Source organism: Sander vitreus, chromosome 10 (assembly GCF_031162955.1).
Source record: "Sander vitreus isolate 19-12246 chromosome 10, sanVit1, whole genome shotgun sequence".
NCBI lineage: Eukaryota > Metazoa > Chordata > Actinopteri > Perciformes > Percidae > Sander > Sander vitreus.
The window spans coordinates 10,537,656-10,551,128 of NC_135864.1; the positions used below are offsets into that span (position 1 = coordinate 10,537,656).

At 39.4% G+C, this 13,473-nt stretch overlaps 1 protein-coding gene across 1 annotated transcript in view; it reads left to right on the forward strand.

Moving 5' to 3' along the window:
• Positions 1–11,554, forward strand: part of stag3 (STAG3 cohesin complex component) — a 20,521-nt gene extending 8,967 nt beyond the window's left edge. Inside the window, exons 13-31 of the mRNA XM_078261338.1 lie at positions 7–109; positions 307–410; positions 875–967; positions 1,161–1,253; positions 1,449–1,649; positions 2,343–2,410; positions 2,539–2,626; positions 3,091–3,171; positions 5,126–5,218; positions 5,613–5,781; positions 6,265–6,398; positions 6,880–6,981; positions 7,743–7,876; positions 8,206–8,328; positions 8,796–8,974; positions 9,939–10,122; positions 10,672–10,773; positions 10,919–11,012; positions 11,504–11,554. Coding sequence (XP_078117464.1) covers positions 7–109; positions 307–410; positions 875–967; positions 1,161–1,253; positions 1,449–1,649; positions 2,343–2,410; positions 2,539–2,626; positions 3,091–3,171; positions 5,126–5,218; positions 5,613–5,781; positions 6,265–6,398; positions 6,880–6,981; positions 7,743–7,876; positions 8,206–8,328; positions 8,796–8,974; positions 9,939–10,122; positions 10,672–10,773; positions 10,919–11,012; positions 11,504–11,554 — 2,196 coding nt within the window. The remainder of the gene's footprint in view (positions 1–6; positions 110–306; positions 411–874; positions 968–1,160; positions 1,254–1,448; positions 1,650–2,342; positions 2,411–2,538; positions 2,627–3,090; positions 3,172–5,125; positions 5,219–5,612; positions 5,782–6,264; positions 6,399–6,879; positions 6,982–7,742; positions 7,877–8,205; positions 8,329–8,795; positions 8,975–9,938; positions 10,123–10,671; positions 10,774–10,918; positions 11,013–11,503) is intronic.
• The last annotated feature ends 1,919 nt before the right edge of the window (positions 11,555–13,473 follow it).

The following is a 13,473-nucleotide window of genomic DNA, read 5'->3' on the forward strand; positions in this document are numbered from 1 at the left end:
TGACAGTTCCATGAGCATGGGGCGTACCTGGTGGATAGTCTGTGGGATGTGGCAAGATCTGAGTTGAGAGACTGGGAGACTATGACGGCATTACTGCTACAGGAGGCTGGTGAGGAGCGAAATATGACTTGCGTCTTAGCTGCATCATTGCATAAAGCTCAGTTTAATACCATAATTTATACAACTCATGTCAGTTAGTTGTTTATGCTGCTTTTTCAACTTGTGCTGCTTCCTCGATGCTCCTGCATTGTGTCACCTCAAACATCACCCACTCAGTTTAGCACCTCTGTACGTCTGTGTTGTCAGGTCTGATGTATGAGGAGGAGGGGGCTCTCATAGAGCTGATGATGTGTGCCATCAGACAGGCAGCACAGGCAACCCCACCTGTTGGGAGAACTCAGGGCAAGAAGGTGGTGATGATATAAATGTCTGTAGTTTGTTTAATGCAACAGTGGAGCTTGGGGGCGAGAGAAATGTCATTCTTTGTTTTTGCTTCAGATATACCCATCATAAAAAGTCATAGATTTTAAAGCTACAATATGCACCTTTTGTGACATTAAACAGGAATAAATTGGATATACCACATTAGCCTGATTAATGTGTACAAATATCAGTTTTCCTCTGTTCACATTAAGTGCTGGGCATTAGCTTGACCACCTTTTTCTAAGACAGAAAGTTGGATATGTTAGCTTTAAATGTTCACAATGTTGTGAAAAATGATTCTTTTATTTAATATTTTCTTAAGCAGTGCTGGTAATTTACTCATCTGTGGTCACATAGAAACACACACATTCTCATATCTTAATGCTTTTTGTCCTCACACATGGTTGAACTGCTGGCCTGTGATGTTAACTGAATGTACCTGCGGGATTAGATCCTGGGTATGAAGGATAAGAAGGTCCAGGAACAAGACAGGAGACGTATCACCACACTTTTCATCCCCTTACTGCCCCAGCTGCTGGCCAAGGTGCACAGTCATGGTTCACTTAACATACTTTATAACACTGATATTATATTGTACACGGAGGGTTAAAACTCCTAAGCAATTATTTTAAGAATGCAGGTAAATTACTTTGCCAACTATGCAATATTATTTATCTTCATTTCACATTTTTTCAATCTTGAGCCTGTGATTTTTTCCTTCTCTCACTGACCTGCAGTACTCAGCAGATGCAGTGAATGTGAGCCTCCTTCTCAAAGCTCCCCTCTACTTCAACCTGGAGGTGTACAACAGCGCTCCGCGGCTGGAGAAGGTAGGGGTTGTGGAAATGTGGAGGATAATCAGTTACCCTAAATAGATGATTACAATCTCTTCAGAAATGACATAATGGTCCTTCTGAGTCATTACCCCTCTCCCATAGTTCCTCCTTAACCACTCTTATTCTAAAGTTCTACTACTTAACCTGTTCTGCTTTGAACTGTCCATCACTCTCCCCTCTCTTTGTCAGTATCTGGACCTGCTGCTGTCTCAGATATGTGGTATTGTGGAGAAGCACACAGAGGTCACTGTGCTAGAGGCCTGTGCCCAACTGGCCAGCACCCTTTGCTCCGAGTCCTACACCTTCTCCTCCCGCGCACACCTGGCATTCAGCCAGCTGCTGGATAGCCTGACCGAGTGCTTTAGCACCTACTTAAGTGACCTGCTGCAGGTGGGAGAGCGTGTCAGTGAAGCTTGCAAACAGGCAAATATGGCATGTTATAAAATGCATGCATATACTATTTAATTTACCCCGTTTATATCAGTGAGTGCAGGCTAAATAACAAACACATCTCTGTATAATGCAACTCAGTTCAACAGCACCACAGACTGCGGTCTCCATAATTATCATAAAGTTGATTCAACACCTCTCTAAAACTTGTTTTATTTTTTAAACTGAACAATATAACCTTCATGAAGGTAGGGTTTATTGCAGGACTTTTGTATTAGGCTGCATTAGTTTTAGCTAAGTGTGCCTAATAAACTGGCTTGTATAGTGTTGGCAGCTGTAGTTTCAGTTCATGTATCTGTCCTACATTAGCAATATAAACTACTCATTCTGAGATGTTCAGTTAAGATAGTATGTTGTAATTGTATTTTAGTTGTCGTTTAAATCAAAAAGTAATCCATTAAACCTAATCTAGTACATACATGTTTTAATAATGAAACTATATAAACAGGATTGTGCTGCAGAACACCAAAAGAAGGCAGAAAACAAAACTAACAGACTTGATTATAAATCACAACTGTCAAAATGTAAGCATGCGTTTAATTTATGCGTCAAATGGTTTTGTAGTAAAACAAACAAAATCCAGATCACTTAGCATCTGTTCTCTTAAGGGTGTGTGTGTGTTTGTGTACCTAGGGTACTGCAGATGACGATGAAGTATACAGTGCTGCCACTGCTTTAAAAAGGATTGCAGCCCTCAGTAGGTAAGTGTGGGTTCTTATAATACACATGGCAGTAAAAGTGTACAGACTTTTTCTTACACAGAAGTGTGTGTGTGTGCTTGCGTGCGTGTCTGCTTTGCTGTGTGTGTGTGTGTGTGTGTGTTGTCCAGTGCCAAGGACCCGACAGGCTGGAAGCTGTTCGGCTCATGTCTTGAGCTTCTGAAAAGCAGGATGGAGTCCAGAGAGCTCGACAAGGAGGTCGGTCATAGAGTCGCACATTCTGATATTTAAGGGGGCGTATTCCATTGTGATAATGGAGGCCAACAATTTTTTTTTATTATTATTATTTTTTTTAAGCCATCTCTGAATGTGCTTCACACACAACTACAGAATTTTTTTGTTTGGGCTAAATGAAGTGTTTGGCAAATTGAATGCAACTAGGTCAGTTTCAAGTCATTTTCTGTAGTTTAATGTAAAAAAAAATAGGACTGGATGCGCTCAACACACGTAGATACTTAGAAAGCTTTGAAGGCTGGGTGCTGGATCCGAAAAGTGAATAATCATAAATACAGCTACTAGGACAGCGCTTCAATTTATTGCCACATGGACGTTTAATGTAGACATTGATTTGCTTGGAAAAGTTAAGTGGAAAATGTGTTTTTCACATTGCACCGAAATATCTTACAAAAGCTGATTTTAACTTTCCTTTTGTATAATTTCAGCTCATGGTGTCGGCTCTGAAGTGTGCAGCCTTTTACCTGATGTGGGCCAAAGTGAATGCAGTCAACTCCACACCAGCTGAGGTGCTCGTCTACTACATTTCTTTTCTCCAACACTGCACTCGCCCTTCTTTGGATGTTTAGAAGTAGTTTGACCTTCTCTGTCTTTTACACACCAAGAGATGTCACACACTAACTTGGCTCCTGGAAGTGCTAGCCTACCTGTGCACGATAACACAACCTGCATGATAAATACTTCCTTGATGGCTATCTCATGACAGCCAACCCACAGTGGCCATGTTGGTGGCCTTCCTGTGTATTTGTGCAGCTCTTCTCGTCTGTGTTGTTCAACAATTCACCAGCTGTGCAGACAGCAGGCAATTAACACAACAATCTGTTAGTGCGCATCCAAGCCCATGATGACACTAGACATTTATTTCCCACTGGTTCACACTTTTTCTTACTGTTTCTCTTTTTGTATTAGTTCTGTCTCGTCCGTCTCTTGTTCTTTCTTGAGCTCATTTACACCTTTTCTGCAGTTTTTCTCTCACTCTTTTCTCACACACTACGCACGTCATTATTACATCCATTAGTGTGTTTACCTAAACCAGAGTTCCAGAGAAAACGCATGCACGTCCTTTCTTTGTGTTTAAGTTATTTTGATCTTTTTTCAGTTTTTATGTATTAATAGCACCACAGGTTGACAGGTTCCATTGTTTTTTAACAGCCATGACATATGTGACTAAACCTCTGCATTCTCATCTGACGCATCACACTCCTCTGTTATGGTGTGGTGGCCATTTCAGTAGATTTACTCACTAACATTGTTGTGGAAACACAATAAGCATGGAAACTAAATGCACACTTCCTGCATTACTGCATTACTTCAAATACTAAGTTACTCCTCTAGTAAACTAGTATTCACATGAAATAAAACAATACAATATTGAGACCATTCAGCAAGGCACTCTAGGTAATATTCAACACACAAACTGGTTGCTATGGACTCGTCGCTAGGCTTCATCCACTTCGCCGTTTAAACAAAGTGGAATAAAAGTCCAAATCTACACAAAACCCGCAATCAATTAGTAAGCTGACATCAAATGTGGGATTTAGCCACCAGGGGGCAGCTCCCCTTGCCCCCCAGCAAACTCATGGGTCAGACCCATCTGGTAGTGAAGAAAGGCAGAGACTACATGGAAAAATATGCACCAAACAAGCCACTTTGAAATGTTGCTGTGACCCCCCCCGGACTGAAATGTTGGATGACTCTCCCCTCAGCAAGGAATGAAAAGACATGACCCTCCCCTATTTTCCTCTGGTGGTCCATTCCATAAATACCGAACGGTCCCTAAAGTGTTAATTTTCATAATTGTATTTAGAGGTTGTACCAGAATAGGTTTGTGGTTTAATTTTTCTAAAAAACACCATATTTTTTGTTGTACTGCACATTGCTGCAGCTCCTCTTTTCACCCTGTGTGTTGAGCTCTCTGTTTTAGCTACAGAGTGAGGCATCTCACTTCAGTTTGGAGTCGCACATGCGCAGTAGATACTCACTTAGTCAGCGCTTGGGCACAGACGTTAACGGGGAGTGTAGACTAACGTGACTAGATAGAACTACGTGTGAAAGTTACGGACATGGCGGCAGTAGTTCAACCATACATGTTCGAACCAGAATCAGATCCTGAAGAAGGAGGGAGTCTCCTGCAGAACTCGAGACTCAGAGAATTCAGCAGGACGCTTATGAATGTTTAGTCAAATGCTTCGGCCGATAACGTAGACGGCCCTGCCGATTTTGACCAGCTCACCCGGAGACTGAAGGCAGGATACATTCAGAAACCCGTATCTCACTCAAAACAGCATGGATGGGGTTTTTTTCCAAGTTTGTATGCGTGTGGAAGCAACAGTGACACAAAATAACACCCCAAATCCCAGAGAAATTTGGGGTGCCCATATTTTTTCATAATATGGGCACTTTAATGATCATATCTGAGATCTGTGTACCTCTGCCCTTTGTCCCCTTCACCATCTGCTCCAGGGGGAATTGAACCGTCTGAAGAAGGAGATGCGTTCGTTCTGCAGAGTTTGTCAAACGTGTCTGTCTTTAAACCAGGCTGAGATCAGAGATCAAGTAAGTAATGTTGTCCCATATGTGAACTAACAGTGAACTAAGACTGTATGTTAGTGGCTAGTTAAAAGCTTATTTTTTCATGTTATGCACTTATATTTATATATATTATTTTTATATATATATAATGTATATATTTTTTAAAGAGCAACTTCAAATGATTGCTCCTTTTTTCACCCAATGACAAAAAAGACAAAGATGATGCAAAAGGAATCATTAATCATCATTTGCTTTTTTTCCCCATGTGTTATTTATGTTGAAGAAAAAGAAACTGACCAAGCTACAGCATTGTTGTCAAGCTGATAACCTTTTTGTCAGCTTTGACGTGCTTGTATATCTGAATTTTAATTTACAGATATGGTCAATTCTAATAAAGTTTGTGTATTTCCATTCACAGGCATTTGAGCTGTTGTGTGACTTGCTGCTCTTGTACAGTACAAGTTCAGCTCGCTCTGAACCCGCCCTCCAAGCGCTGGTCCAGCTGCCGTCGGATTCCCTGCGCTCTGAGATGGCTGCTTTCCTCCTGGACTACGTCTTCTCTGACACTGAAGACGCTGAGCTCAACGGTATTTTGAAAAACACCAAATGAAGAAAAAAAAAATACTTTCCAGAAGCAATGTCATTCTTTGTTGACAAAGGGACAATAATGTTACCGATTGGAAACATCTCCCTTTTTTTAAACTAGTGAATGGTGATGTTCAGAAAATTGTTTTCCTCGTGGATGTGTAGTCTTTAGGAAAAAAAACACTCAATTTTAACACTGCCAAAGCTCTCCCAGAGGACCCTCTCATCATTTATGCCTGCAGACATAGTTTTTGATGTCTTGTTTTGAGAATCTTCTGCTATAACAAATCCTCGTTTTTTTTTTTTCTTCTGTATTTCACAATGTACTGCCAATTCCCAAGCCAAATACCAGTCTTCCATCAGATGTTCTGTTTTGCTGTGTCTTATCAGCACCTCAGTTTTCTATCCTTGCCTCTCCCGTCTACATTTTTCACATTAGTCTGTCCTTTCCCATTCCTCCACCCTGGCTCTCCTCTCCTCTCTAGTTGAGAATGAGGAGGAGATGAAGATACGTCTTCTCCAGAGGAAGCGCAACCAGTTGTCTGGCTACTGCAAGCTGGTCATCTACGGGGTGCTGGAACTCAGCGCCGCCACCGACGTCTTCAAGCACTACAGCAAGGTGGAGATGGGGAGAAGGGCTTTAAGGGATAGTTAAGTTTTATTAGCATAGCATATAAGCACTCATAGTCATCAACTGGCTGTGTGTCACTGTTGGCTGGACATGTAAGCAAAATGTGGTCGTAGTTCAATTGGTGCGTTTTAGAAATTGTTAAATTAACAGTTCCACCATTCTTTGGAGAAATGAATTGGATTAGGAATACAGGAAACAAGTTTATAACAAATAATGGAGAGGATTTGCAGGAGAGTGGAAGATGGTGAGAAAATCTGTTTCAGTACCATCGTGGTGCTGAGAATGAGTCAGACATTCCTACCACGAGTAGAGGAAAAAAAAAAAAAAAAAAAAAAAGTTCTCAACAGATAGGGACATTTTTTCCGAACACTAAAACAATAAACTGCAACAATATCACAAGACAAAAAAACACCAGACTGTCATAATGATCATGACTGAAGTAATTGTTTTCTTTTCCGGTTTTCTCCAGTACTTTAAAGACTTTGGCGACATCATTAAAGAGACTGTAAGCAAGAGCAAGCTCATCAGTCCCATTCAGAGCGCCAAGACTGTGTGTCTGAGTCTGCAGCAGGTGTGCACAATAACCAGCCTCTTTATTTCTGACCGTTTTTTATCTTGTGTGATCCCAATTCACTTTTAATTGATACATCAAATACCTTTTTAACGGTGAATGTTTTGTTTTGAAATGTGTTAATTATGATAAGAATATTATTACTGCATTATACTAAAAGTAGTATTACTACATGTTTTCTCTTTAATCACATTTTTTAATAGCTGTTGGTGTTTGTTTTTTTTTTTTTTTTATATAATTTTGTTTCTTCAAATATTGTGTGCTGTGTTTACACACTTTGAGCCATGACAAAAAGATGATGCAGAGGGAGATGTGTGTCCACTCCCCACTCAGGGAAACAGAGTATCTGAAATCCCAGCTGAAAAATAACAGCTACCTAGATCGAACAGACGTTCATCAACATGTGGCTGTATATAAAGAAATAATTTGGATATTTGTTACATACATATTTACATCTAAAAAGCCGGTTTTACTGTTAAGTTGTTTTGCTTTATTTCTGAAAATGTTCACATACAAGCATATCATTGCGAGAATGTTATCTGCCCACGAGGTGCATGTGCATCTTCAAATGTTTATAAATGAGAATAAAACATAATACCCAAAGACGTATATTCATTTTCTGTAGTTGTTTAGTCAATACAGTGTTTGTTGAATGTCTAAGAAGTGGTTTTTTTAACAGCCCGTCCATATCTATAGAACTGTTTGAATAGCATGCCTTTTGCGTAACGTGTTTATGTAAAGTCATGTTTGTGTGTGTTCAGCTGTTCTCAGAGATGCTTACAGAGGACCACAGCAGGCAGGATCTCGGTGGGATTAGAGACTTGGCCAAGAGGCTTGCCATGAGCTTTGGCATCGATCTTCATCGTGTCCGTAAACCACTGGTGGCCCTGCACATGTAAGTAACACACGATAAACGCATTCAGACCAGGCCTGTCAGCCCTTTTTTATTTTAATATTTTGATTCCTCAAAGCCATGAGGTTTCCAGCTCTTATGGGCAGCCATAGCTCAGTGGCTGGAAGTGTGTGTGTGTATATATGTGTGTGTGTGTGTGTATGTATATATATATATATATATATATATATATATATATATATATATATATATATATATATATATATATATATATATATATATAAAAAAATTGTTTTACACTATAGCTGTTCATTCTGTGTTTATAAATGTGGTTTTTATGTTCGAACTGTTTATGTTGTGTTTGCTCTTAGGGACGGTGTGCGTTTTGCATTTCGGGAACCACGGGAGGGAGAAGAACAGCATACGAATGTGACCTTCTTGGAGATCCTCAGCGAGTTCAGTTTCAAGCTGCTGCAACCGGACCGCACCAAGCTGTGAGAAACTGAAACTCATCCACACAAACATGTTTAGTCAACTGATATCAATACTAACTTAACAATATAAGCATGAAATGCTATTGTCTTTACAAAATAACAGTGGCCATATCGTCTCTTTTACCTGAATCGTCTGCCCGTGTTTCAGAGGATTTCATTCCTACATGTTACATTTTAGTATATTTTCTGCCATCATTCCAGGATCACAGCAAAGCAAAATGAATGTTTCACCTCAAACAGGAAAGTTAGATCTTCTTGTCAAATGGCCACAAGCTAATGGTACAAGCAGCCTACTAAATCAGATTTGTGGATATTAATAAGTTTTTCTAACACAGAAAATAATGTGCTCATTCTTGAAATGTCACTTTGGTTAATTGTATTGTAATTTGAAAAAGTTGAACCACTAAATATTAAAGGTTTCTCCGTTTTTCTCCTTATCTCTCGGTCACCCTGTCATCACCTCCTAGGGCTGCGTTTGTGAAATCAGAGTGTCCCAGTGCTGCCCTCTCCTGGCCGTCAGTCAGACTGTATCAGCGTTCCTTGGAGGGCCGCTCCTCTTCTAAAGCCAGAAAACAGCAGGAGGGAGGTGATGTCGTCTCTGCACATAGTACCCCTGTAGCTAAACGCAAGAGAACCACTGCTCAGGGTGAGATGGATTTCACACAAAAACTTTGTGTATAGATTCACAGCTCATGTTAACAGTAATACATAAAAAGGGGCTCTCTTGGTTATTATTGAATATGTTCAATTCTTGATTTAAAACTGCAAATTGTCACATTTTAACAGCTGACTGTATTTAAATGTATTTTAATCGTTGTCGGTTTTCTGTTGATTGATTTAACTACTTGGATTTTTCTCTCCTTGTCAATGTTAACATCTTTGTGAATCCATTGGACTGTGCAGAACCAAGTAGGGTTGGGTATTTTTTTTTCGATACCGGTGCCTGAACCGAAATATAATATATTTATAATGTATATAATATAAAAGATTAGCACAAAACGACAGTTGGCGACATTAAAGAATGGCTTGTTTATTGCTATGGCCATATGGTCAAAATTAAATGATTGATTAATAAGTTAATAACTTATAACAATGATTTATTTCACCAGTAAATTGCTGGTAAACGACAAAAACAAGCACCAGATGGGAAAAGGGTATTTTACAATAACTTAAAATGCACCACAAGCCTGGCGAGTTTCAAGTGAACGCACCGTCTGCGTTGTTTTTCCGACAACGGCAGCTGCAGACTGTGACGTCCCGGTGTTGGAATCCTCTACAGGGAAATACAGTCACACTTTACACCGCTTAATGTAGGCTGTCAGTATTTTAACCATTGTGTTTAATCCAGCTACTAGCTAACGGTAACTTAGCATCCCATGCAGCGATGCTTCTGGGGGGAAAGTGTCGGGCACCGAAATTTTCGTTCTTATTCGGTCTCGTTACTACCGTTTACGTCGGAACCGGTGCCCTATTGGCACCGCGTTTCGGTACCCAACCCTAGAACAAAGTGACTTTGTGACTAATTCCTCTCTGTAGTTTGTAAAATACATGCTGTACATTCAACAGTGTCACATTTATTACCTTCTGTAGTTGACTTCTGTCTGCTCCAGGTTCAGTTGCCAGCACAATCGGAGGATCCTGGTTGGACAGCAGCAGTATCCACAGTGCCCTGCACACGCCAGCCCTCACCTCCACTGCCCAGAGACAGTCAACCAAGCCGCTGGCCTCCAAAAAACCCAGTGCCACACAATCTGATATTGGCAGCGACTTGTCTGAGGATGAGTTCTCCTTAGGGTAAGTTGAGTTTTATCAACAACACGTTTGCAGTATGTGCCATCAGCGTTCCCGCCCTGGCAAAATCTTTTCTGCCACAACAACAAAAAATGGTTACTGGATTTTAGTGTGAGAACTGCAAGGAGAGGAAAGGGGGTGAGACGGTGCCTGAATGTGGGCAAGAGATGTGACCCATGACCATGCACATTCAACCCGTGTTGGAATCGTTTATTTGAATCTACATTTGAATCCATACTCGCACACTCGTCTTCACACACACACACACACACACACACACACACATTAAGTTGCCAGATTCGTTTTATATTCAAGGGCTATAACCAAAACAAACGTCCATGTTGCAGCTGCAGAAACATTTGTTTTGATTAATTTTTCTGTTGTTGAAGTAAAGTTATATACAGTTATAACTTGTGTGCAAATAGATGTAGATGTAAAGAAGGAAGGAAGGTTCACCAGGAGCTTTTACCATTTTACCAGCCAGCTAGAACTTATAATAGCATGAGACAAAGGCTTCACGGCTGCTAAAATGTATCTGCTGCTATTCACCAGGTCCCAAATACGAAAGGTGAAGCCCGTCAAACGACGCCAGCTCTCCTCCAGCCAGACTGGCCCTACTTTGGATCAGCAAGACCTGAACTCCCATCTCACCTTGTAAGACTGATCGTACAGCAGAATACAAACGGTTTCAGAACAGAATTGTTTTTCATATTTAGAAATTCTGAATATTTGTCTCATTTCGTGATAGCTGTTATCAGTTAAGAATAATAACATTAAAATGAACTGTTTTCTCCCTCAGGCTGTCTTTGATTGAGGACGAGGACGCAGAAAGAGAAGAGCCTGAGATTGAGGATTACGAGAGTGACTCTGAACACGAATCTACATATACACTGGTAAAAAAACAAATCTTGGCAACATTTTACAACACATTTACACTCATTAACAGAAGGGAATACTATACTTATGATTGATAAGTCAGCTTTACATCCTATGTTTGTCCACATAATTGTAAATGTTTGGCTATAATATACATTACATGTGGGTATTTACAGCATTGTCTCAAGTCCATGCCATCAGTTTAAGTAGCCCCTTATAATTGACTGCTGTGCCACACTAGATCAACGCAGCTACAATTGAATTAATGCCTGTAAAAGTGCACTATACTTGTGATTTGTGGAGCTGATTAAAATACTAATAACCATTAGTACATTATGGCAGCAAATCTAGTTTTAACTAGTATACAGTGAATAGAGTATATAAATGCATTTATATTTGAGATGTAAAGTTGGGACAGTGCCTCTTTTTCTACTAATTAAGTCAATAAAGATCAAAGACTGTATTCCTGGCGAGCTCAAACTTTTTTCGTCCTGTTTTTGCTATGCAGCCTTCCACACGTCACACCTCCACCAGTATCCTTGATGAGCTCTTTGAGTGATGGCACAGAGACCTGGACCGCCTGGGGAACAGCACTTCTCTTTCTTTAATGTATCTCTTTAACACTACTGCGTTTTCAGTGGTTTCAGTACATTTGAGTGTATAATTAGGGCCAACTGTTCTTCTACATAACCCCTTACAGAGTTCACCTTTCTGATCTATTAGTCATTCATTTTGTTGGAGGGGAAGAGAGGCAAAATGATTATGAAGTTTGGGGACAAAAGTTGTTGCCGTTCACAATTAGGAATGTTTGTTTTGAACACAAAATGTTTAAAAGAAATGTGTTGAAGTTCCGTTCGATCCCTGTTAGCTGGCAGCAAGCTTGAAGTCTTTCTTCCTGTGTTCCACATTTTGAATTTAGTTTCATATCTTTCACTGTTGTTGACAGCTTTTTTTTTTGTTTAACACTTGTTAATTTAATGTAAATTAAAAGATACTTGATTGAGCAAAGTAACACTGAAAGTGTATTTAATAAGATCATATTACAGTGTGATGTACATAAATTCCTAAATAAAATAATTAAAAAAAAGACCGATACCAGACAGATTGTAGGACCCCAGGAAGAATAGCTTTTGGCTCATGCTTAAGCTAATGGGGATCCAAATAAAACAATACAGTAACTCCTTTTTCAATAATTATTTTTTGATGAAATGTACTTTTCTCTAAAGAAATGAAGTACACAATGACAACAATATTCCAGGGGTTGGTAAATTGGAGAGACATTTAAAAATACTAAGGAAAAATAAATAATAAAATACAAATGTTAAACAAGGTAACTAATGACAAGCGATACATTTGTTTACGATCTACTGCTCATATTCATTTATTCTAGAAAAAAAGCCTTTTGTTGGCGATTGTAAATAAACTGATCATTTTAAGATTGATAATGTATGCTTTTTTCCGTTATCATTCAAGAAACCAAATGGTGCATATTCATAAAATAAAGCAAAATCATCCATGACATTTTTAGTAATGAACTTGGAAATACTATATCTTGCCACAGGCTAGGACATTAACAATGCACTCTGCACAGTGCAGAAGTTCATACCAATCATTCTTTTTTCAGGATACACTTTGTGCACAAGTTTAATGAACACATACTTATTTGTAAAGAGGTGTTTGTGAGTAAACTGCCTACATGACCATTATGTTTACTAGTGCGTGCGTACGTTCTCTTAGGATGAGATGTGTGTGTATTTTAGCCATGACTTGTGTACAGTGGCGGATCGAGAAAATTTGACATCAGGTCTTGGCAGGGTGGCATTGGAAGACGGTACACGGAAAACCCCATATGTAAATGGCTTGTGTGGCAAATAGAAGAAAAACTGTGAAACTGCATAACATAATTCTATCATTTGTTTGACATTTTGATTGATCATAATTGGTCCCACAATGGGGAAATTCTCACTGTTGCAGCAGCGAGGGATAGGGATAGCTTCATATTTCGCTTCCTTTACAACAATTTTTAATGTGCAAAATAAACATGAGCAGGGGCTAAACGGCTTTTCAAATCCAACATAAAAAGTATTGGACAGTTTGAATAAAAGTAAAAGAAATGCACATCTTAAATAATAGGTAGTTGCTGAGCGCACATGGTGATTGGAGTTAGAGAAAATGGGGTCCCAACTGGCGCATACTTGTGTGTACTGCTCTTGTGCAAAGACATCCATCTTTTTTCTTTCCATATTTCGTAAAGTGTTCTTTCTTTGCCGTATTTTAGGAATCATCAGAAATCATTACATTCGTACTGTATATTCAAACATAAACAAACTGGTATACGATAGCAACAATAAAATCAAAGATAGATTGGAATAGAATCAATAACCATTTGGATTGAAAACATAAGAATACATGTTGTCATAACGACACACTATGAATACTGGGACCCAACTTTAGTTCTGACAGCAATTCACTCAGACA